The sequence below is a fragment of the Phyllostomus discolor genome, chromosome 10, assembly GCF_004126475.2.
Source record: "Phyllostomus discolor isolate MPI-MPIP mPhyDis1 chromosome 10, mPhyDis1.pri.v3, whole genome shotgun sequence".
In the NCBI taxonomy this organism is placed as follows: domain Eukaryota; kingdom Metazoa; phylum Chordata; class Mammalia; order Chiroptera; family Phyllostomidae; genus Phyllostomus; species Phyllostomus discolor.
The window spans coordinates 71049811-71075806 of record NC_040912.2 but is presented as its reverse complement, the minus strand read 5'-3'; the positions used below and the strand labels follow the sequence as shown (position 1 = coordinate 71075806).

The 25996-nt window shown below is 35.7% G+C and overlaps 1 protein-coding gene across 1 annotated transcript in view; it reads left to right on the top strand.

Annotated features, from left to right (window-relative positions):
* The window catches only part of WASL (WASP like actin nucleation promoting factor), a 66894-nt gene that overhangs the window by 6998 nt on the left and 33900 nt on the right, over positions 1-25996 (top strand). Inside the window, exons 2-4 of the mRNA XM_028525177.2 lie at positions 19249-19383; positions 21402-21488; positions 22901-22997. Of these exons, the coding sequence (XP_028380978.1) occupies positions 19249-19383; positions 21402-21488; positions 22901-22997 (319 nt within the window). The remainder of the gene's footprint in view (positions 1-19248; positions 19384-21401; positions 21489-22900; positions 22998-25996) is intronic.

Below are 25996 nucleotides of genomic sequence, written 5' to 3'. Positions count from 1 at the left end.
TTCATATTTCAATTAGTATGATTATCTGTTAGGTTACTTTAATTGTCCTTCAATATCCTTGGTCCCTTAGTTCCTCTGCCATAGTGATTTTTAAAAATATATTTACTATAGGAATTTTTCCCTGTAAAATAAGTACTCATTAAATATCAAATACATTGAAACAAAAGAAAAATAAGAAAGACATCCAGGAATATAACATACCGTTAAAATGATATGAGGAGAGCCCTGGACAAGAGGCTGCGTTGGTTGGAGGGTTGGTTGGAGTGTGGTCCTATACCAGCTTGTTGTGGGTCCAGTCCTAGGTCAGGGCACATACCTAGGTTGAGGATTCGATTCCTGATGGGACTCAATGTTTCTTTCACAGCAATGTTTTGCTATCTCAATCTCTCTTCCTTCCTTGCTGTCTAAAAATCAACAAATAATATGCTTGGATAGGATTTTTAAAAATGATATGGGAGATAGAAATATTATGAGCCAAATTATAAACATTTATATTAGGTTTGGAAAAGTTAAAATTATCTAGTATTTTAAGTATTAAAATAGAGGTGAAGTTTATTTATCATACCTCTGGTTCTAGTAATAAAAATTTTAAGTGAAATACTTCCTCCAGTATGGTGAATACTTTTGTTTCCATAAAAATATGAGAGGATACCTAAATATCTAAGAAATTTTTGTAACAATGAACTGATGGATTTACAAGTAATGCATAAAGCTAGTCAGAAACTCAAATGATTTTCTTCATTTGTATTAATGAAACATCATCATGAAGAAGTATGAGGACTTGCTGAGTACATAACCTCCTAGTATCCTGAAGTACATAGAAGGGATAAGGAAGGTCTTCGTACCCTTTACTTGTTTACTGTACAGCTGGGGAACACAGAAATCATTCACACACACACACATATACACACACACACACACGCATGCATTTTACAAGCTAGCCTATAATAAAAATTTTCATAGAGAGGAAAGAGGTATATCACTGTGGAATTTAATACATCATTGTTGGGTTTGAACATAAGGACCTTAAATGGCCTGTAGAGTTGATGTCATGAGCAAGGAAACAGCTCAGTTAAAGTATAGGGAAATGTGGAATCAAGTTTGGAGTTGAAAATTTGCATGGTGTTTGAAGTATTGAATGGACTAGACTGGTTTGGCTGGAATTGAGAATGGTATTTGCTTGAGGAGGTAGTGAATAGTAAGGAAGGGCAAATTGAGTCTAGATTTTGGGAAATCTTGAACTTCAGACTTAGAGAGTAAGCTTTAGTCCCTAAGTAGTAAGGAAACAAAGATTTTGATTAAAAAAGTATCAAGACAGGAAGGATCTATAGAGGAGGAAAACTGGAAATTGTCATTCATAATAGGAATGCTTTAAAGTTTACTAAACACTTTCTTACTCTTAATTTTAGGAAACTTGGCCTGGCTAAGGAACCTGAATTATAGCAGCATCTGAAACATAAAAAGGGTTATGAGAGATATACTTAAGTCGGTGTTTGTGTGCAAGGCAGGCACCATGTAATCCTCATAGCATTTTTCCTACTGTGTCCAGGTGCGGCCTTTGAATACTCAGCATATGCCTACAGGCAGCCACTACCAGTCAGTCCAGGTTCATAGTTACCATTTCAAAGTTATATTCTAGAAAAGATTGTGAAGAAAAAATTAGTTGGCTTTGTGAATTCCAGATGACAACAGAACGTCTTAGTGGAAATGGCTAGGTAGTAAGAATTGCAGGACTTCTACACTCTTGTCTGAGACTATACTGTGTATGATTTCTATTCTTTTAAATATGTTGTGTTTCGTGGCCCAGAATGTGTTCTGCCTGGGTGATTATTCCCCATGAGCTTGAGAAGAATGTGGGTCCTGCTGTTGTTGGATGAAGTAGTGGATAAAGGTGAATTGGATCCCGCTGATTAACAGATGGATGGCGTTGAGTTCAACTCAGTCCTTACTGATTTTCTGCCTGTTCGATCTGTCAGTTGCTGATAGGGAGGTATTGAAATCTCCAGCTAAAATAATGAATTCATCTGTTTCTCCTTGCAGTTCTTTCTGATTTTGCCTCATGTGTTGCATTTTGATTCTTTTGTTGAAGGCATACACATGGATTGTTATGTGTCCTTGGATAATTGACCCCCTTACCATTATGTAATACCCCTCTTTATCCCAGATAATTTTCCTTGCTCTGAAGCATGCTTTGCTCAAAATTAATATAGCTGCTCCAGCTTTTTTCTATTAGTGTTAACGTAGTGTAATTTTCTTTATCTCTTTACTTTTAATATATATGTCTTTATAATGAAATGGGCTTCTTGTAGACAACAAGTAGTTGGGTGTTTCTTTTAATCCACTGTCTGTCTTTTAATTGTGTTTTTAGACCATTTGTGTTTAAAGTGATTTCTGCTGTAATTGTATTAATGTTGACTATATTTCTTAACTGTTTTTTATTCATTGCTCTGTTGTTTCTTTTTTTCTTCCACTCTTTCTGCTTTGTTTGGTTCTAATTGAGCATTTTATGAGTCCATTTTCTCTCCTTTCCTAAGATGTCAATTATACTCTTTAGAAAAATTTTGCCCTGTAGTTTGCAGTGTACACATACAAGCAGTCAATCTATGTCCAATTTTAAATAACACTACCTTACTTCATAGGTAGTGATAGTGCCTTATAACAGAGCATTCCCATTCCATCTCATTATAACGTTGTTCTCATTCATTTCACTTATCTATAAGCCATAATCACCAAATACTTTTACTTCTAATGTAATGTTGGCTACTAGAAAATTTGAATTTGCTTACATGATTCACATTGTATTTCTATTTTACAGTGCAAGTTTGGCAGTTTCCAAAGTAATATGACAAAAGTAGAAATCATCTATAAATCCCATCACTCAAAAATAACTAAGTCACATTTTTGTCTATATCCTTCTGGGATTGTTTTGCATGTATTATTGAGTAATAAATATATACATGTGCTTACCCTGAGTAAACATAGCTCTACAAGCACAGACATTACTTTTTTATTGATATTACTTCATGTGAGCAAGTATACCATTTTCACTGGGTACACATGGATTTATCAGTTCCCCAGGATGGACAGCATCACAACTCTTGCACTTGGGGCCATTATTAAGTAAAATAAAGTTTACTTGAATTGAAGCACTGTGGTACTGTGAAAGTTGATCTGATAACGAAGATGGCTACTTAGAGACTAATGGGCAATTAGTGTGTGAGCCTGAGTGTGCTGGACAAAGGGTTGATTCATCTCCTGGTGTGATGAAGCTAAGATGAAAGTGTGGTATATTTGGGCATCTGCAGATTATTTGGCTGCTATCTCTAACACATACTGAGTTAACAGCAGGAGATAATGGTGCAAGTTACTTGCCTTAGGTTAAGGAAGAGCTTGAATCCTTGCCAAAGAGTTTGGACCTTATTCTTATCAAATAGAAACCTAATGTTAACCTAAAAATGTAAAAGTTTTTCAAAGTGAGAGGCAACAAGCATTTACCTGAGATCAGTAAAAGCAGTTATTGGGAAAGCACTGATTCAGGCAGAAGCCCAAATCATGTTCTGATTAGAAAACAAAGGCGGTGGGTATTTATGAGAAAGGGAAGAACAATTATGTCAGTTGAAGAAGGGCATTTCCATTGGCGCAGATAACATAACATAGTAATGTTCATTCTAAACAATGTTTGTAATATTCAGGCCAGTAGTCCTCAGTCCAGTAATATAACTGTTTTCCTGTTATCTTTGCAAGTAGTTCTTGGATACCCGATGTTGCTTTAAGCCCATTCCAGAGGTTATTTCATCCTGTTTTAACATGCCCAAGATTTGAGGCATAATACGTGCATGACGGTTTTGCTGGAATAGCAGCTCCATTTTAAAGTGGCTCTGTTTAAATTACTGTATACATTATTATGTTTTAAAGCATGAATTTATACATTAAAAGATAATTGGTGAGAAGAATTTATGGAGAATAAAATAAAGGCAGAATGTCCTCTTAGGCTATTATAATACTTAAGGTCAAAGGAAGGTGTAAATTTCAGATCTCATTTATACAGTTGTATATAATAGCATATAGTGAAAAAACATGTTCTTATTTTTTTGAGCTCTCACAGGTATTAAAATAAACATAATATATAATATCAATAAAGGGGTGGGCGAAATTAGGTTTACAATTGTGAGGATGCGAAACAGTTTATTTTTGTATTATTATTTGTATTAAAACTGTAAACCTAGTCGTGCCTACCCCACATTTACTTTAAGATGCATATTGTTGAGGTTGTGTTTTTTTTTTTTTTTTTTTTTTGTATTTCCCTTCTGTCTTTTGGGGGGAGAGTACAAATAATAAAAACTCATTCTGGCTGGCTTGAGCAAAAAGGAATTTATTGACTACCAAATGATCTCATGGAATCCAAAACAGAATTGACAATAACGCTTTAGGAAGAGCAGGAGCCTGGGAAGGTCTGAGAACAAGAGCAGGAGTCAGTGGAACTTTTCTCAACTCCAGTTATCTCTTCCCCAAACCACTCAGCCCTGTGAGTAAGTTTGGAAATCTGAATTCCCAGGAGAGAATCTTAACCGTCTAAACTCTGGTACAGAAGCTTGTTCCTGGAGAGAGGCAGCAGGTCTCTTAACGTTAGAAGTCTTGTGGGTAGGAGGCAGCCAGTGCCTGGTATGTAGTTTATCATAAGTATAAAAGCTAGTTAAAATCCTAATTCTTATGATATAGTGCATGATTATTTATTTGGTCTCACTGACCTAAACCTGCTTCAGATGCCATTGTTAAAAATATTTATTACTGTACTGAGGTACTTTTTTAGTTCCAACTCCAATACCAGATTTTCAAACAGTGAAAGTATAATGGTGTCTTTGTGTTTTCGGAAACTTAGGGTTTTTCTCCCCTTCTTTTTAATTGATCAACTTGCTGAAAACAGGAAATACTATAGTTCTAATTACAGATGGCCCTCCATATTTGCAGGTTCTGCATCCACTGATACAGAGGGCTTACTAACGGACTTAAGCATGGGAGGATTTTGGTATCCATGTGGGATCTGGAACCATGGATATGGAGGGACATCTATATTGGTTGTTGTAAGCTAGTGGTAGAGCTTAAAAATGATGACTTGGAAACAATATAACAACTGATAAATCCAATAATATGAATATCATAATTAACATTCAATACATACAGTACCAAGCAGTTTTCAGAGCATTTTACAGGTATTAGCTAATTTAATCCTCATAATAACACAAAATAAAGTTAGTAATATTATCCCCATTTCACAGATGGAGAAATTGATAAGGAAGTTAAGCAGTGGCCTGAACTCACGTAGCAAATAAGTGGTAGAATCCATCCCAGAGGCAGTGATTTCGGTCCTCACACTATTCTTCCCTGGGACATCCCTGACTTTCTGCCCTCTCACCTTGTCCCCAGTCAGAGTTCAAGGCCCCCTTCTTAGCCTTCCCAGAGCAGTTTATTTCTGCTCTCATTTTGGTAATTGTGGCATACTTTGTTATTTTAAAATATATTTTTATATCTCCCTTGCTAAATTATTACCTCCTTTAAGACAGGGACCATTACTTATCTATTTTTAGTACATAATAAATACTTGCTAAATTGAATTGAATGCCCTACTCAAGTTTAGTTTATGTTTGCCCGGTATTTTGTAAATAAATATGATTTTGTTAATTCTTTTTATTATGGATAATATTCCTTTGTCTAATGATTGCAACTCTGTCCTACCCATGACCTTATAAATTCCACATCTTGTTCTGAGACGGTGTTTGTGTAAAATCTCTTCCTTAGGACTTTCCAGAGCAGTCCTAAGGAACTTTTCATGGTGATGTACGTATTCTGCATCTGTGCTGTCTAATGTAGTAGCCACCTGTGGCTATTGAGCATCTCAAATGTGGCTAGTATTGCCAAGGAACTGAATCTCCAGCTATAAATTTAAATAGTTGTGTGTGGCTAGTGACTACTTCGTTAGACATGTAGCTCCACAGAGCACAAGGAAGAGCCCACAACCTCTCAGGGCCCTCCCAGTTGGCCCCCTGACCACACAGATGTGGACATCTGGAAAGGACAGTAACAAACATTATAAAAGGTCTACTTGACTCATAGCGAATTAGTTCCTAAATAATTTACACATTAAAAAACATAGAATATTCAAGCTATTAAATGTATAAATGGAATCTAAGAGTCACCCTTTCCATTTAAAGAGAACATCATTGACTTGTTTTTGTCTTTACAGTGCATTATGTAATTTTAAAGAATTAGTGTTCTTGTATAAAATCCTCATATTACCTCTCCACCCCCAAGTTCATGATTTATTGATGGTAAAACATAACATGATCTTTCTTTTATTTTAATATGGTTAGCTTCCCTACTCCTTTGTGGAAGTTGCAATCAGACATCTAGTTATGCATGTTTATTCAATTTTAGTAATAACCAGATTTAGAAATGTTCATGCCTTTTGAATAAAAATTACCTTGTGAAACTAGCAGCATTGAGCTTTCTGAGGAAATATATGAAACCTCATCTATTGAATAAGTAATTTATTTTTCACATTATTGACTAGATAATTATTGTTTTTCACTACATTTTTAAGTCTGCAATTGTGAATAAAGTGCCAGCCTTTTTTTTAAAGATTTACTCCTGTTTCCAGAAATGTGACCAAAATCACTCTTACTTTAAAAAATGCTTTCATTTATGACATAATCCCTCTCTTTATTAACAGGATATTTCTGTATATGTATATCATTTTCTTTATAGTTCCACACATCTCCCATTTAATTTACTCTTTTAAGCTTATTTACCTGCTAATGTTTTTCTCTTTCTTCTTACTGTGGACAGTATTGCAAGTATCCATATTTTCCCCCCACAGTATCGTGTACTCCCAGCCCTTACTCCCCTTTCCCTCTGGTCATCACCACACTGTTGTCTATGTCCATGGGTTATACATATATGTTCTTTGGCTAATCCCTAAAAACAACTTCAGAAAGGTTCTTGCCCCCCCCCTTTATTTTTCCCTGTCTAGTTCTTATGTATAATGTATGGGAGTGTCTCAAATGTTCTACTTAATGTCCTCATTTAGGTTGTACGTTGAACTTAAACTTACTCTCAAATTAGCCTTATCTTTGTATGTCCTTACCCCACCTGTATTGTACATATGAAAGTTAAGCAAATGTGTTTATATATAATATGCACATACATTCTTGTGACTGTCTTTAAAAGCTTGGATAATATGAGTTACTACATATAGAATAACAAGTATAGAAGCCAAAGCCCATTGAATTTTAAACTTGCTTATCTTGATTAATCTTATTTAAGAGTTCAAAAGACTCAAAGGACAGCTGCTGAAAGAAATAACAGACTTTGACTTTCATTACAGACTTAGGCTATAGTTGCCGAAGTTTACTTTTTTATTACTTTATGCCTTTAGACACTGTAGTATGCTATTTTCAGCAGTGTTCACTTTTAATTTTTAAAGGGAAATTTTAAAGCTACTAGAAATTCTTCCTGGGTTAGTTTCTACATCAGAAACACTTTTTTTTATCTCCCAGACTTATAATGTGACTTGAATTGGTATTTTTCTTTCTTTTATGTGTGTATTTCTCAAATCAATATTTACTCTTTTGAAAAGCTAGTGTTCACCTAGTTGAAAATCAAAAAGTACTTAAAGCAATGGAAAAGTTTCTCTTCCATCTTGTCTTTGCCCACTTCTTCCTTCCCCGACAAAGTACATGCACACAGGCACAACTAACAGCTAGCAGCTGTTTCTAGTTTTCTGTGTCCCTTCCTAAACAGTTTTTATGCACTTAGGCAAATGTTCTTGTTCCTGCTTTTGTGCACACATATGAGCATAATGTACTGTTCATTTTACATCTTGCTTTTTTCTCTTATAACAAAGTATCTTGAGGATTTTTACATCATTACTTAAAGAGCCTCTTTGTTTTCTCTCTTCTTTTTTTGCAGCTGTGTAGTATTCTGTTGTATAGGTGAACTGCAGTTTAATTGAGCAGGTATTTTTCTTGATGATACAGAAAATTCCACCCGCCTGAGTAATTTTGGATAATTTTAAGGTTCTGAAGATTTGAATGAATAAATGTAGGTTTGAAATATTTTAATGGTTTTGATAGAAGTCTTTCTAAAAATGTGTTACCTCTTTACCCTGGTTTAGTTAAATAAACACATTACTGAACTTATTTTAATTCACATATGATGAGCTAGGTCATCTGTGTGAACACTTTGGGTACTATGTATTTTATTATACTGTATTTCCTCCAAAGTCCATTGTCATTGTAAGATGCATCATTTGAACTTACTCATTTTGACCATGGTGAGACTTAACTTTTAGGGCTACTGCCAGCCAGTTACAGCTCCTTTCACACTGTATATTATCCTTGAATATGTAATATTTCTCACCCCTGCTACTTAATTATCAGAAACTTATAGCTCAGTGTTTTGTAGATTTGTTACTATTCTACATAGGCAGGATTGTTTGAGTAATGCATATATTTTTTTAAGTACATGGGCTAGACTGCAGAGAACTTAGCAGCAGCTGTGCTGTGGAGGAAGCGCTCAACTGGGCTTCCTTCCAGGAGAGTTGTTATTAGTATCTATGAGTCCTAACGGGGAAACCCATGTACTAGCTGTACCAGAGATCATACTTTTTCCTATTCCAAGCTTTTTGTTTTTTTTCCAATGAATTTTACGCTGCTCAGCAGGTTTCCTTGTCAACTTTGTGATGGTATATTTTATTCTTTTTTTAAAAGATTTTATTTATTTTTGAGAGGGAAGGGAGGGAGATAGAGAGAGAAACATCAGTGTGCGGTTGCTGGGGTCTGTGGCCTGCAACCCAGGCATGTACGCAGACTGGGAATCGAACCTGCGACACTTTGGTTAGCAGCCCAAGCTCAATCCACTGAGCTATGCTAGCCAGGGCTATCTTTTATTCTTGAGCAGTTCCTGTTCATTAAAAAGAAAAGTTTAGCTCAACCATTTGTGTAGTTTGAGAGGACCTAATTATCTGACCAGTCAACTGACTTTTTTGAAGATAATTTTCTTGGTAAGACTTAGAGAAAGAGGAACTGCTGCTTCCTCTGATTTTGATGACTGAAGCTGACCAAGGTGTCTTATTAGGCAAGCTCATGTTACTCATCCTCATAATTAGAAGGGTATAACAGTAGGTTAAGTGTTAATCCTTTTTTTCTTTTTTTTTTTGGTGGTGGGGGCTCGGGGTCAGCTAAGTCAGCAGAGGTGAAAACCGAGGTTTGAAAGGTATGCTGTGTTAGTCAACTAAGAGGAGTCTGAGAGATGGAGCATGGAATTGCAAAGGAAGATCAGGATCTGAGAGAGGATAATGAGTTAGAGAAAGACTGTCCGATGTGTCTTCAGAATATAATGAGACAGATGAGAATGAGGCTGCATTTGTGTTTTTTTTATTATTAGGAACAAATTATTTCCCCCATCATTTTGATATTATTCTGCACTGACCAGACCACATGCAAAATACCATTTACTTTTGATTGCCAAGGATAACCAAACTGATAAGGGATTCATAGATCAGGTCAGATGAGGAATGATCAAAATAAATTTCCACTAAAAGAGAGAGTTATTGAAGGGCTACATCTCTGTGGAAATGAAGACATTGCCATTACACAGAAATAAGTATGCTGTGATTAGTGGAATAGTATAAATCTTTAGTTTTGCATTATTGTAGCTACACTACCTAGCACTGTCTTTATTACACAGCAAATGCTCAACAGATATTTAAATGAATGATTAAAGAATTAAATATCTGTAAGTGGGAATTGCCAGGAAAACAGATTTAAGTTCAGTATTAAGAATTTTCTAACTGGACTGCTCAACAATAAGATAGTTTCTTTTTCCCTCAAGTTGTGAGCTCCCCATTACAGCAAGCATTCAAGCAGATACTATATGATCATTCATTAAGAATGATGCATGAAGGATTCTTACACTGGATGAAAGATTGACTCTAAAACAATCCCCACATGCACATACACTACACATGTGCTCAGTCACAGTTTTGTTAAGTGGATAAGGTCACTGTATGTGAAAAAGTTACTACCTTAAGTTTGGTTTGGCAGAAGGAATATGTTCGTTTAGGTAGTTCATTTTCTTTCATTTTCATTTCTTTCTGTAGGATTAGCCCACAGTAAGGCTAATCCAAGTTTTCTGGCTTGGAGTTTATACAATTTGGAGGGGCTCTTTTAAAAAAAGAATCCAAAATTAAATATAAAGATGAATGCTTATTTAGTATCAAAAAGATCACAGCAAATAAAAAATATAAACATCACAAAATCCAAAAAATAGCTTATTACTTATTATAACTTATTACTAATATTAATTGATGTACCCCTTCATGCTTTTTCCTACCTATTTTTGCCACATATTCTTCAGTCACCTTTTTATATGACAATAGTTTTATATTTTCTATACAGAATTTTTCCTCTTGCCCAAGGCTTGACAAACTATGGCCCCTAGACCAAATCCGGCCTGCTTCTTTTTGTAAAGTTTTTTTTTTAACATAAGCATCTCCAAGTTATCTACAGCTGCTTATGCACTCTACAGCAGCACACTTGAAAGACACACACAAAGCCAAAATACAAAGCGTCTGGTACTTTACAGAACAAGACTGTTGCTCTAGTACATTTGATGAAAATTTATGTTTTTTATTATCAATAGCACTGAAACTGAAAGGAATTTTTTAAATCCAGTTACTGGAAATGGCACATCTGTAATTTCCTTCACTTTGCTTAGAGGGTGCTTCTTGCCTGGGGAAAACTCCAGCTCTTTGATCTTGAACAGCTGCCTCCCCACCGCCCCCCCCAAGTGTCCATGAAGTTTGGTCATGGTATGCTGCCCCTAGCAGGGAGCTTGGCATCACTCGTTTAGTTCAGTGATTTTCCACCATTGTGCTGTGGCACACTGGTGTGCCGCAAGAATTTTTTAAAACATGCAATACCTAACTAACAAGGGGACTGACCTCTTTTCCCTTAGACTGTCTAATAAAAAGTGACAACAGCCAGCACAACTGTAGCCACCCTGTGTAAATCAATCAAAATTAATACCTGTTTTTTTTTGTTGTGCCACAGAATTTTAGTAATTAGTTTATATGTGCTATGAGATGAAAAAGATTGAAAATCACTGGTTTAGAGCCTTTTCCTTAAAGACTGGGTCTGTATGAATTATGTGGTCCAAGGGGGACAAGCTATTGCAGGGACCACGCAGATGAGGAAATGTTGTGCATCCTTTTTTAAAAAATTATTTTTAAAGATTTATTTATTTTTACTGAGGGGAAGGTGGGGAAAAAGAGAGAGAAACATCACAGTGTGTAGTTGCGTCTTGTGCACCCCCTTACAGCGGACTTGGCCTGCAACCCGAGTATGTGTCCTGACTGGGAATCGAACCGGTGACCCTTTGATTTGTAGGCCAGCACTCAACCACTGAGCCACACCAGCCAGGGCAAATGTAGTACATCCTTGATGGAAGTTACAGCATCACCTTAGGGTATAGCTAGAGACAAGTGCTTAGCCCTGAAGCTGGTATTGCTACTTCATATGTCCCCAAAGGAGAACAGGCTAAACCTTGCAAGGCGGTCTTCCAAGTCAAGGACCCTGAAGTTGACTTCAAGATCAATCTACCTTTTTTACCCAGGAATTGTAAATTTCATCTGTTTGGTTTCTTCTCATGCACTAGCAATCCTCTTGTTTTCTACCACCGCCGCCGCCAACCTTCCTGTTCCTTCCCCCAAAATAGATAAGAAACTTAAACCAAATGAGATCAGTAGAGGAATAAAATTATATCAAGGACATACAGTTCTTGGAGAATCTTTCAGGTGAGATAGGACAAAATTATGGCAAATTAGGGACTGGGATGAATCAGTGAGTAATGTATGGTAAATATAAAATGAGCAGTTGAAGTGAAGGGATTGGATTACATGCTCAATCAATTTATGGTGACATGATGTCAGATGGTATTTGGCTGTAGGATTCACAAATACCCAAATTCTATTGGTGAACAAAGTACCTGCTTTTCCATACTCTGATTCCAAACTGTTATTTGCACAGGCAAGTGGTAAAAGACTATATGTATGTGCATATGTGTGTGTGTATTTTGTTGTCGTTTTCACTGCTGCTGCTGCTGCTGCTGCTATTATTGTTTTCAGGGCTTGGGCCTTAGTTAGTAATGTTAAACTTTGGTAAGCCGAGGTAGGAATCCTAGGGGAGCTCCTTCCCACCTTCATCTCCTGAAAATTCAAACCCAGGCTTCAGGCTTTATCAGATTTCAGTGGATCTTGTAAGAGAGGCAGAGAAAAGGGAAAAAGAGGAAAGAGAAGAAAAATTCCTTTTAAGCAAGTCCACTTAAGCTTCACAGAAGGCAGAGGCAGAAAAGAGCAAGCTGTACCTCTGTGCTGCCCTTGAAACAGTGTCCTTACCTGCTGACCGACATGGCCCAGCCTGTGAAGGTATCACCTTTACCTATTTATATATGATTGTCCTTCAAGTAGAAAATTAAGAATACCTTTTGTGGCTTTAGTATCTATAAATTTGACTGTTTGCAGGTAACTTACAATTTTCTAAATGTAGGAATTTAAATCAGGCATCATACGAGACTGGTGTATGGCTATGAGTGGCTTAGTGACTGAGCCTACACTGTTGCCAAGCACATACCTTTTAGTAAGGCTTTTGTATATGAGATAATTCTTAAAATGGTTCCAAAAAACAGTAATGAGAGTGTGCTCTAAAACTCTTATGATTTCTACTTTTAAAGTTTTGGTAACTTTACTGGTAATTTTAAACATATGTCCAATGTAAATGGAATGGAAGGAGCTAGAACCATCTATTATTGTTCATTGTTATTTAGTATACTTAAACAGTGCTGTACATGTTAATCTATTGCTGCAAACAGACCGCCTCAAAACTTCATGAGTTAAAGGAATATCAATTTTTTTATCACAATTTTATGGATTAGCTGGGTGGTTAGTCTGTTACTGTGACTTAGGTTCATTCATATAAATCAGCTGGCATTAGGGAGCTGGTCCCAGCAAGGATAGGCAGGATGACCAGGACCCTGCTTTCCATGTTGTCTTTCCAGCCAAGTGTTAGGGCAGCACTTCCAAGAGGTCAAGACACAACGTGCAAGCTTCTCTTACATTTCCTGAGATCCTATTGATTAAAGCAAGTCATTTGGCTGAACAAACTCAGGGTCAGTGCGGGAGGAGGGTGTACAAGAACTTGGTTACCGAGAGGCATTACAAGTCATTACAGGAATGATATACCACTGAACCACATCTCCAAACGAGGTTTCCAAACTGTAGATGGTTGTTTATCTCTCTCTAAACCACACAGTTGGGCCATGATTGATGTGACTTGAAGTCTGTAACTTCATTCCATCCCATTAATCTCTTTCTTTTTCCTCCACCTTACACAGCTCCCAAAACTCCCCTAGCTCTATCCCGTGGTTGGATGTTTATTGATGTGCCTACGTAGAATGTTATCCTCTCTCCATTTTGCTCACCAGACACATCCCTTTCGTCCTTCAGGTATATTGTCACTTTAGGGAAGCCTTCCCACTCTAGGTAGATTTTACATTGTCCTTGCATACTTTATTTTTCCATTATCACAATAATAGTTACTAATGTCCATAATACATGTTTCAGGGGGATCATATAATGTGTAATTCATTTTTGTATTCAACTGTACTTTCTTTCATTCCCACCTCACCTTCATTTGTTACAATCCTGTGTACATAATAGTTACTCAGTGAACATTTGGTGAATGAATATGCCTGGCACAGTAGTTTTCTTAAATAACTACTAAGACCTAAGAGACAATTTGTGCTTGTTTCCCAATACAGCAGCTGTTTTTTATCTAGCCCCATTTCCCTTCACTGTTGGAATTCTGTTCGTTACTTAAGGCTTTTGTCCTCTTCCTCTTCCAGTCCTCCAGCTTTATTTTTTAAAAACTAATCCATTTATTGTGGCCTCTTCTGTTTTTGATGTATTCTTTTTTTAATTTCTCCCTTTTTTTGTTTTCTTGCTTTTTTTGGCTATTTCTCATTGTGGAAATCACCAGGTGATAATATTCCTTCTTTCCAGAGTGAATTGTTTGTGTTTTCTTTTTCTGGATAATTTTCAGTGATACCACTCAGGAGTTTTGTTTTTATATTTTAAATTGCTGGGTTTTATCTTCCCCCTCCCACCTTTAGATGCCATGTAACTGAGGTGTTATACTTTATTTAGGAATTTGCTCCTTGAGATCACTGCATAATAAAGTAATTATAAGAATTCAAACAGTTTTTAATATTTACTGTTATAATTGCTTTTATATAATGTCTTATATCAAAACTCCATATTCAGGATAATAATGGGACATTTCATGTGAATACTTTGTTACGGCATCTGGGAACATATTGAAAGGTTAGCTTTTATATGAGAAAACTTAGGATGGATGTTCCCAGAACAGATTTTAGAAGTTTGGGGGCAGACACATAAACACATACACAAGCTGGAGTTTTTTGGCCATTAATCTAGGCCCTTATAATCATAGAATTTATATATTGAGTTGGCCAAAAAGTCCATTTAGTTTTTTTCTGTAAAATAAAAGACATATTTTTCATTTTCACCAGTGACTTTATTGATTTGGATGTTTTGAGTATGTCAGCTATCCCCTGCTTGGCTTCTAGTGGGTAGAGGCCAGGGATGCTGCTAAACATCTTCCAGTACTAAGCCCCACAGTGAAGAACTATTTGGCCAGAATGTTAGTAGTACCAGGAAACTTTGCAAACCACTTCTGATGCATTCAATCAGTCACAATGCCTTCTCCATATACTGCACAAATGTTTTCTTACATTTCAGTTTCATCTATACCTGTCTTGAAATAATAAAGCATAATATGCCAAAAATATTACCTATTTTCTTCCATCTTCAGTATTAAAATGTCTGCACAAAAATTCACCAATTTTACTTTTTTTTAACAGCAGGGTAATATGACCACTGTCATGATACAGTTTAACAAAATTGTTTAGAATGAAGTTAAAGACAGTAAAGCACTACTAAATCATACAGAAAAAAAGTACCGGACTTTTTGGCCAACCCAGTATTAAGTCATCTGATTGTTATTTTCACATTCAGTATATTTTGGATATTCATTGAAATTATATCTTTAAAAATTATTTCCCTTAATTGGTGTATTTTTATTGGATTATTAAAATAATAATTGTTGCAGACAGTTACTCAGTAATAAGCCATTTTAGTACTTGTAAGCAGTTGGTTGTCGAGCAACAATCTACATATCCTGGTATTTTCCAGTCTTTTCCCTGGCATTAACTGATTCAATAATAAATGAACCTCTGTTTTTCTAATCAAATTTTATTCTGACTTATTATTTAATATACTTGTTTGGGAAATATGAAAGGAATTTTAACTGTACAAGTGGTGGATGTTTGTGATTTCTTTTTCAGGATGAGTTCCTCTCACAAAGTGGATATAACATAGAAGGATCGGAGGAAGTGGCAGTCCTCTTAGTTTTGGGTCATTGTGGCAGTGGCTGACATGTGGGGATAGCCATGGCTGTAAGAGAGCCTTCCCAAGACTGTCATGGCTGAGGAAGGAGACTGTCGTCTTATATTTTAATGAATCAGTTGTGCTTTAAAATATTTTTATTTCAAAATAATTTCATACAGAAAAGTTGCAGATCATGCACAAAGAATTCTTATATATTCTTAATCTAGATTAGTCAAATGTTTATAGCATTTTACCGTGGTTCTCTCTTTCTCCATATATACATACATAGTTTTTTTGAGTCACTTGAGGGTAAGTTGCGAATATTATACCCCTTTTAATACTTTAGGGTGTGTATCCTAAAATCCAAGTCATTCTCTTATCAGAATCAGAATCAGAAAATACAGTTTTTAATTTAACAAGTATTTGCTTACATGGGGTGAAGGTAAAATGAAAGTATAGGCTTGCAAAACTTTTCGGTACTTAAGGGAATTAAAATATTTAATAGGTAATAAGTTAATACAGAAGATTATTGTATTTTAGAATATGATGTGATGCAACAAGATTTTTATAAAGGACACATGAAAAGGTATTTTAGAAACATGAAGGGTAAGCAGATAGTGATTTCAGCTTAAGGCGTCAGGAAAATACTTCTTGACTGGTGCAACCCAGGAGAGGTGAAAGCCCTGCCAAAGGACAGTGGGATGGATTCACATCCCAGAATTCATCCTCCATCTTATTTTGCCCTTGACAGTGACATTTCTAGAGATGTGTGTGTTATTGCAATAACAGTACTGTAATAACAGATTGTGTAAAATAGACTCTATTTCTACAAAAGTTGATAGAGTTCTGTTTTTCCTTTTGATTAACCAAATTTAACCCTAACATGATAGAGCTAATAAGAAATAGATCTTTCCTAAGTGCTTCTTCTTAGGTTGTTTTTTTAAGAATATCTTCTTGATTGTGAAGGACAAGAAGGTAATGGAGTTGATTAGCTATAATTACTTTAAAGGAATGGAAGGAATGTTTTTAAAAACTTAATTAAGCCACTGTCAATCTAGAGTTGAAGAGATAGTCACTGTTTTTATTTCTAGAATTTATATATTAAATTTTATGTGTGTAAGCTGTTCTTGCATTCATTATCATTATCATTATCCTGAATTAATCCGAAAAGTCTTTAAAAGGTGCTGTGGGTATGTAATTTTCAGACTTTGCCAATTTAGATAAGGAGTGAAATCAACATACTTAGACTGACAAAAGGTGTAAAAAATTTTTGAAAATCCAGTTACTGAAAATTGCTTATAATTAGTTGGGTTCTTTAATATTAAAATTTTGTACATTATTTTAGAATAAGGTTATAATGCCAACTGTGATTGTGTAGAAGATTGTAAAACTGTTTCTTGGGTCCCTGTTTCTCAACCACATATTTTAAGAATTTGTTTTAAGTTTATATCAATGTTTAAATGTGGATTTTTAGTTTGGGGAGTTTTTGTTTTAAGTTCACATAACATCTAGACAATGTTTTACAGTGTTAATATCTGGTCCTATGGCATGGGGATTTCCATAATGGAAATACAGACTATTGAGTAACCCGTTTTTTGTTTTGCAAGCTATTATTTCTTATTTTCTGGTTAAAAAGTAAAATAAGAGAATTTTTTAGATCTCTTTAATGGTAACTGGTTTCCTAACTGCTTTCTTTATAGAAATGAATGAATTTTGACAGCACAGTAGTAAAAGGGCTAGAATTTTCTTTAAAGCACAGATTTTCTCATCTGATTTTTGAATTCTTTAGTGTCATCTCTTACATCATTAGGTAATTTTTCTCAAGTCTTTAATGCTAGGATTTAAGGTTAGAGAGCCTGTGGAGCTATCATCTGAGACAGTGTACTTGGAAAGAGCACAGTATGTTTTGAGCAGGCCAAAACCATAACCACATTCTTCAATCTCCTTTTTTAAACCCAATGTCCTAGTTTCTAAGCTATCTTTGTAAATTTTTTAATGGTTCTTGTGGACATTTCCCTGCTGTTTTGTGTCCTGTTTGTGACTGAAATTCAAAGATGAGCTTGGTCTGCAAAAGTTAAATACATAGCATGGAGCGCTGATATCTGTGGGAAAGTCTATGAAATTTCAATCCCCAACAATGTACCACTCTTCCATTTTTTAGTTTATTATCATTATGAAAGACTTCTGTATATAATCATTTTTGCAATCCCCTTATTAAAGAGGGGGTATCATTCCCTAGGCATAATTAAGTAACCCAAAACAACATTATCTCCGAACCTTAATGTAGTCTGTTTTTTATTGCAGTGTTCAATATTCATTGAATCGATGTACTATGACTATTTAATCATCTGTTATTTTGAATATTTAAAGACCTTCTGTTTAAAAAACAATTATATTCATGTAAATATTTTGTGTTTTTATATTCATATTAAAATACATTTTGGGTTATACTTTAAGTTATTTTCTTAATTTCTAGTTTAGGGATGAAACTACTAGATCAGAAAACATGGTTTGTAGGTGCTATACCAGTATATGTGTGTACTACTCTTGAGAAACTAAGATCAAATAGTTACATTCTAGATTATAATATAAAATAATTTAGAATTAAAGTTTCCATTATTTTATGATGCAGTCATGATAGAGGTGGCAGCATGGTGTACTGGAAACCTGAATGCTGTAGCAGGGTGTCTAACCTTTTGGCATCTCTGGGCCATATACTAGAAGAAGAGTTTTCTTGGGCCACACGTTAAATACATTGCGACACATAATCACAAAAAATCTCATAAGTAAATTTACGATTTTGTGTTGGGTCACATTCATAGCCATCCTGGGTCACATGTACCCTGCGAGCTGTGTGGGTTGGACACTCCTGCAAGGTATCCATTTCATGTAATGAATTAGCTTCTCTCCTGTGCATCTAAAAGGATACTAGTTAGGGATATCCTTGAGAAGATTGGGACAGTAGTCACTGAAATCATTTTTCATACCTTCTGTGTAGCTTTCAAGCTGTGTAGCCATGTGCAAGTCAATTAAAATCTTTTGCCCCTCAGTTTTACTGTCTTAAAACAGATGTTAGAGTCTTTCTTTAAGCATGATATGTTCAAAAGTGTCCAGCACTATAATTAGTAATCACATAGCTTGCTTTCAAGTTTGCCTTGGTACCTGTACTAAAGTGGTTAGCTGCTATATTGAAATCAGCCTTTACTAATACTATTTACTTGGTGGAAAGTTCACTTATTGGAAAACAGTTTATTACAGGGAGTAAGAATATAGGATTTGAACTCACATATTACCTGTATTGGAATTTCAGTTCTGTCACTTAAGTTTATGGTATTGGGCAAATTATTTATCCTCTTTAACCTTGAGTTTCTCAAGCACGATTTTTGTTATTTTTTAATAATAATAAAAATTAAATAGAGTTATATTTGAAAGGGCTTAGCACATTTCCTAACACATTTTAAGCATCAGTGAGTGTTAGCTTTCGATAATTAGTTTTAGTATAACTATTGCGTATTTATTACTGCATAAGAGATTGCTTCAAAAGTAGTGACTTAAAATAACAATGACTATTATCTGTTTTGTTTTGTTTTTTTTGTGGGTCAGGAAATCGGGGATAGCTTAGCTGGGTTCTGGTTGGTGGCTTTCATGAGGTTGCATTCAAGATGTCAGCAGGGGCCATAGTTAAATGTTACTTTAAACCTAATGACTATACATTTTATATATTGCAGACTATGTGTTCAGCAGTGGTACAGTTATATGCAGCAGATCGGAATTGTATGTGGTCGAAGAAGTGCAGTGGTGTTGCTTGTCTTGTTAAGGACAATCCGCAGAGATCTTATTTTTTAAGAATATATGATATCAAGGTGAGTTTTGCTTTACTTCCCCTTTAAACTGTAGGTGATTAGGTTTTCACCTCAATTATAACTTAGTATATATTTGTTTATCCCATATATAATATGCAAATTATACTTACAAGGATGAAGCTTGGTGTTTGTTATTGAAGCACGGGCATTGAGACCAAATGGCAACGTGTCCTAAGCCAGAACATGAGTGATTCCCTACTTTATCCTTTCTACTGCCTTTGTTGATTTGTTTTAAGCCTTTGTGTCTTAGGCTTTCCCCACATTCTCTTCTTTTCCAGTGGTACTATTTTATTCCATCCTGTCCATTACAGACCAACACATAAGTCCTTTTAGGAACTCCGAAAGTGTATTTTAGTTTGGTATGTACTGTCATTTACTCCAGCCCAGGTTGAAAGCATTATACAGTATCTATTAATAATGTATTTGCCACCCATTTTTCCTTATGTTCCTTCTTAGCATAGGTATGTTCAGATTTTCACAGTCTTGTATCCCTCACTGTGAATCATAAATCCCCATTGTCCTAGATCGAATGCCCTTTGTCAGATAGTCATCCTTCATAGTTATTATAAAAGTAATTCTCCTTTTGCTGAGATGAATCTCCACTTATCTTTGAAAACCTTTTTCATAGTAAGCCTCTTTAATATTTGTATGTGGCAATACTTATAATGGGATTATCATTACAAAAAGCTAAAATTTACTTTGAACTCCTACATGATACTTATGGTCAGATAGATTGTAATCAAAACGTTTTTACTTCTCTATGCCCGGCTTATTTCCTTGTAAAATAGGATAACCATCTGGGCCTGTAGCAATGTATTTCCCTGGGATTAAATGTGATTTAAGTTACTGCACTTTGTAAATTAGTGCTTCTTAACATCCACATCCCCATACCCTAAGAGTGCTGAGAGAAGTAGCACACTGCTGTTACTACAGTGGCTCACTGTGGCAGTGATTCTGGGGGCTGGGGAAACACACTCATAGTCTCAAAGAAATCCCAAAGCCCTTTGACAAACAGGGTGAGACAAAAGTAGGTTTACAGTTGTTCATATGAAAATAATTCAAGAATAATTTTTGTTTACTCACCACTGTAAACCTACTTTTGCCCCGCCCTGTATTTCTCATCAATGAGAAGTACTGTTTAGAAATGGAACACACATATAACTCCACTCAGGAAACAGGACTTTGCTTATAGTGGTCATAATCTATGTATAGTGTATTGTAGATATTTTAAAATTGTGGTGTAGGTATAACCTTGCATTTCCAAATTGGTCAGTGATTATATACCACTTATTTTCAATTGTAGATAACCATTGCTGAATACTTGCAATTAGCCACCTTTGGTATTAAGGTTAATTATATTCCTTATACTAGGGCTATAGATATGACAATTACCCATGGCTCTTTTAACAATAGTTTAACCACGGTGCACTGTAATCATTGGTTTCTTTCTGCATGTGATTGATACTGCTTAAACCAGTGTTTCATTAGGAGGCCACTCTGCAAAAGTTGGGCATTCAAAGACTGTTAATGAGCAGTACATAGAAGATAGATATAAGTGACACTCCCAGCATCTGCAGAATTGAGAAAAAGAGCATGAAGTCTTCCTGTAATATTTGATAGCACACAGTCTGTAATTATTGAGTTGAAACTATATATTGATAATCTGCACATGTACAAAAATGTCCTACTCCTTTGTAACATTGATCTAGTAATTGTTCTAGTATGTAATTGAACAAGTATAAATATATTTGAGAATGCTTGGCTAAATGAGATTATATCTTAGTTTACCGAATTAAACTCACTTGGTGTGTAATTTTTATGAAAGAAACATTATCCAGTGTTTACTGTTTTGTTATTAAGAAGTTACTGATTAAATTATATGATGTGTTATTATATATGTTGTATGTGTGTATGTAGAAACTATTGTGAATGTACTTAATCTCCTAATACTAGTCACCTGCTTTGTTTTATTCCTAGAGATTATCTTTTTGGTAACTCTAACTTTTATTTTTTCTTAGGATGGGAAATTATTGTGGGAACAGGAACTATACAATAACTTTGTATATAATAGTCCTAGAGGATATTTTCATACCTTTGCTGGAGATGTAAGTTGTATTTTTCGTTATTGACTTTGTTGAATATAATTGCTTTTACATTTGTCTGTGGAAGGCATGTATGAGCTTTTTGTGTAAACATTGTATAAAAAAGAATTATTTTACTTTTAAAAACTTCATAGATATAGCTAAGTCAGAAGAAATGGCTAAGATTTTAAGGCCAAAAAGAAAATTTTTAAAAGGACTGTAAATGTAATTTGCTGTGTAGAAAAGGAGTTGATTTTTTTTTTTATCCTCTCTCTGTCATTGGGTAGGTAACTTAATCTCTCAGTTTGACTTTGGGCAAATAGATTAACCTCTGTGGGCTTAGTTTTCTTATGTATAAAAATGAAGTTTTAATTGTTCACTAATCCCTGGTAACTTTTAAATACTCAGTGTTTTATTGCTATTGAAATTATTTTCTCTAAGAATAGTTCATGACTTAGAAGAGTGTTAAAATACAGTAAATGGGGAGAAGACAGTTCTTAAAATTTATTACATATACTGGTGAAAAATATTAAAAGGATTTTTATAACATATACTCACAGGGATTTTCTGAGTGAATGGATTATGGGTGACTTTAATTTCCTTTGTTTTATGTTTGTACTTTGTATATTTTCTACAATGAGAAAAAGGTTTGGATTAGATGGTATATCTATCTTTTCTGACAGTATTTTCTAAGTATGATTCTTCATATTTCTCTTGATAGGATATAAATATATACATATTTAAGAGAGTACATTAATTTCCATAATAAATAATGTCAGTATGTTTCCATATTTTTAATAACCTGAATTAAGGTTATAATTTAACTAATGTCTATAACTAAGCTATAAAATGAAAACATAAACTAGTAAAGATAGAGTTGGTCTACATTTTACCAACTTTTCCAAGTATTTGCTTTTCTAATCTGAATTATGTACAGAGCCCTACTGAAGCATCAAATTGAATCTGCTACTTTGTGGTTCTTTTTTAAGATTTTATTTATCCACTTTTTTTTAGAGAGGGAAGGGAGGGAGAAAGAGAGAGAGAGAGAACACCAATATATGGTTGCTGGGGGCCATGGCCTGCAACCCAGGCATGTGCCCTGACCAGGAATCGAACCTGCGACACTTTGGTTCGCAGCCCACGCCCAATCCACTGAGCTACGCCACCCAGGGCTGCTACTTTGTTTTTTGTTGAAGGTATTCAGTTTAATATTTTAGCATCTGCTGTGATAGGTAACTTTCTAATAGTAATCTTTTATTTTATCTTTTTATTTCTTGCCTTCTTAAATTATTCTGGTAATAAAATCAGTTTTTATCTGCTAAAAAAGTCAAACTTTCCTTCTTCAGAAATGTACTTCTGTTGAGTATCAACTTTTCTGTTATGTAAAACTAAATTCATGGTTTTTGTTATTTATGTTTTTCATGAAAATATTTTAGACTTGTCAAGTTGCTCTTAATTTTGCCAATGAAGAAGAAGCAAAAAAATTCCGAAAAGCAGTTACAGACTTGTTGGGTCGGCGACAAAGGAAATCTGGTAAACATTTATTTTTTAAATTCCTTTAAACAGGAGCTGGCAAACTATGGCTTATAGGACAAATCTAGCCCACTGCCTATTTTTGTAAATAAAGATTTTTTTGAAACACAGCTATACTTGTTGGGTTACATATTGTCTGTGGCTGCTTTTTATCACAACATAGTTAGACAGTTAAGACAAAGACTAAATGGCACAAAAAACCTAATATAGTTACTATCTGGCCCTTTATTTTAAAAAGGTTGCTAATCCTTACTTAAAAGAAATAATATTTTTATTAAGAGCTAATATTCCTCAGATTTACTGAGGAACTCCAATAACCTCTTTTTGTCAGCATATACTGACTTAAATTTGCATTTTTATGGTATTATTTGTAATACTTTTAAAAGTATTTTGTACTTTGTGAACAAATACTTTAGGCAAACCTTGAAGCAACTAAGCAAAGTTGGAAAGAAGATCTGCAAACATTGCCTTGTCTCTCTTTGTCCCTACAATTGTAAATTATGAAACCATAATGAACTTAGTTTAATGCATAAGACTTTAATACGCAAAAAAACAACTAGATAATGATGCATTTCAATACAGAGCTTTAAATTTATTGGTATGGAACCATTTGACAACAGTGTGCCAGGCTTTTCTATTGTAAAGTAGAAGGGTGATTAAGAAAGGTGAACCTCCCTAGAATCACCTATTCTTTTAAATTATATTTTATTGATTATGCTATTACAGTTGTCCCAATTTATCCCTCTTTGCCCCCCTCCATGCATCACCCCTCATTCCCTCAGGCAGTCCCCACACCATTGTTCATGTCCATGGGCGATGCACAAAAGTTCTTTGACTACTCCATTTCCTATATTGTACTTTACATCCCCATGGCTACTCTGTAAGTACCTATTTGTACTTCTTCATCCTCTCATTTGCCTACATTCCCCTCCCATATGGCAACTATCAAAACGCTCTCTGTATCTATGATTCTGTCTCTGTTCTTCCTGTTTGCTTAGTTTGTTTTTTAGATTCAATTGTTGATAGAAATGTATTTATTGCCGTTTTATTGTTCATAGTTTTATTGTTCATAATGTTGTTTTTCTTAAATAAGTCTCTAACATTTCATATAATAGTGCCTTGGTGATGATGAACTTGTTTAGTTGTTTTCTTGTCTGGGAAGCTCTTCATCTGCCCTTCAATTCTAAATGATAGCTTTTCTGAGTAGAGCGGTCTTGGTTGTAGGTTCTTATATTTCATCCCTTTCAATATTTCTTGCCAGTCCCTTCTAGCCTGCAAAAATTCTTTTTGAGAAATCCACTGACAGTCTTATGGGAACTCCCCTGTAGGTAACTCTCTGCTTTTTTTCTTGCTGCTTTGAAGATTCTCTTTCACCTTTGGTATTCTAATTATGATGTGTGTTAGAGTGGACCCCTTTGCATCCATCTTGTCTGGGACTTTCTGTGGTTCTTGTACTTGCATATCTATTTCCTTCACCAAACTAGGGAAGTTTTCTTTCATTATTTTTATTCAAGTAGATTTCCAATTTCTTGCTCTTTCTTTTCTCCTTCTGGTCCCCCTAGGATGTGAATGTTGGAATACTTGAAGTTGTCCCAGAAGGCTGTTTACACTATCCTCATTTTCTTGGATTCTTTTTTCTACTTGTTTGTCTGATTGGTTGTTTTTTGCTTCCTTATGTTCCAAGTCAATGATCTGACTCTCAGCTTCATCCACTCTACTGTTGTTTTCCTGCAAATTATTCTTTATTTCAATTAGTATATCCTTAATTTCTGAGTGGATCTTGTTTACGCTATTGAGGTCCTCACTAAGTTCCTTGCAAATCCCTACCACTAACCACTGTTTTGAACTCTACAGCTGACAGATTGTTTATGTCCATTTTGTTTAGTTGTTTTTTTCCCTGGAGTTTTGATCTATTCTTTCATTTGGGCCATGTTTCTTTATCTGCTCATTTTGGCAGCTTCCCTTTGTTTCTGTGTATTAGGTAGAGCTTCTTTGACTCTGTGTCTTGGTGGCAGTGGCCTCATGTAATAGGTGTCCCAGTAGGGTCCCAGTGTCACAGCCTCCTCCATCACCCAAGCTGGGTACTTGAGGTGCACCCTTTGTGTGATCTGAGTACATGCTCCTGTTGTAGTTGAGCATTGGTTGCTATTGGCAGATCAATGGGAGGGATTTAGCCAGGTCAGTCAGGTGCAAGGACTGACTGTGACCACTGTTCATCAACCTCCACTCCCTGTGGAGGAACAGTTGTGTAGAGGCAGGGTGGTGGTGCTCCAACATGGTCTGTAGCCATCCGCTGGGTGCACTAGCCCTGGACTTTCCTGGGTGGTGCAGGCCAAGGTCAGCCTCGGCCTGTGTTTTGGCCAGGGCCACCCTGCATGAGCTATAAAGCAATCTGAGACAGCTGCTACTTGTTCTGGGATTGGAGATTCCCAGAGGAAGCCAAGCTGTGCGTGTAGGGTGGCTGCTGCTAGTGCTGTGCGTGGGGCCATTTAACAAAGAGGTATGGTTGCTGGGGGCTCACAGAGGCCAGCTGTTGCTAGTTTAAAAGGATTTAGGAAGTTGTGAAGCATGAGCCTGAGACCAGTCATTCATATTGAAAAGCACTGTTAACAGCTGTCAGTTGGGTGGGATGGAGCCTCAGGGGATCTAACAGGGCAAATAGTGTTAGCCAGGTTGATGGATTCTCACATATAGCACCCACCCTGCCAGCTCTGTGGCTCTGTTGGGGGAGGGTTCAGAAAAGGGACAGTGGCCTCTGCCTGCCTTTCTGTCTGGGAGAAAGCTGGACCCCAGCTCTCGCCTTGATGCCAGACACTTTAGTTCCTTCCCCTATGCCAGTGGTGCCTTTCAAGCTACTACCCCAGTGCTGGAGCTCAGGGAGTGAGTCTGGGTAAGTCCGTGTGTGGTTCCTTTAAGAGGAACTGCTTGGGTCTCCAGAAGTTTCTTCCACTGATTCAATCCCTGATGGTTTTTGAAGCCAGAAGTTACGGGCACTTACC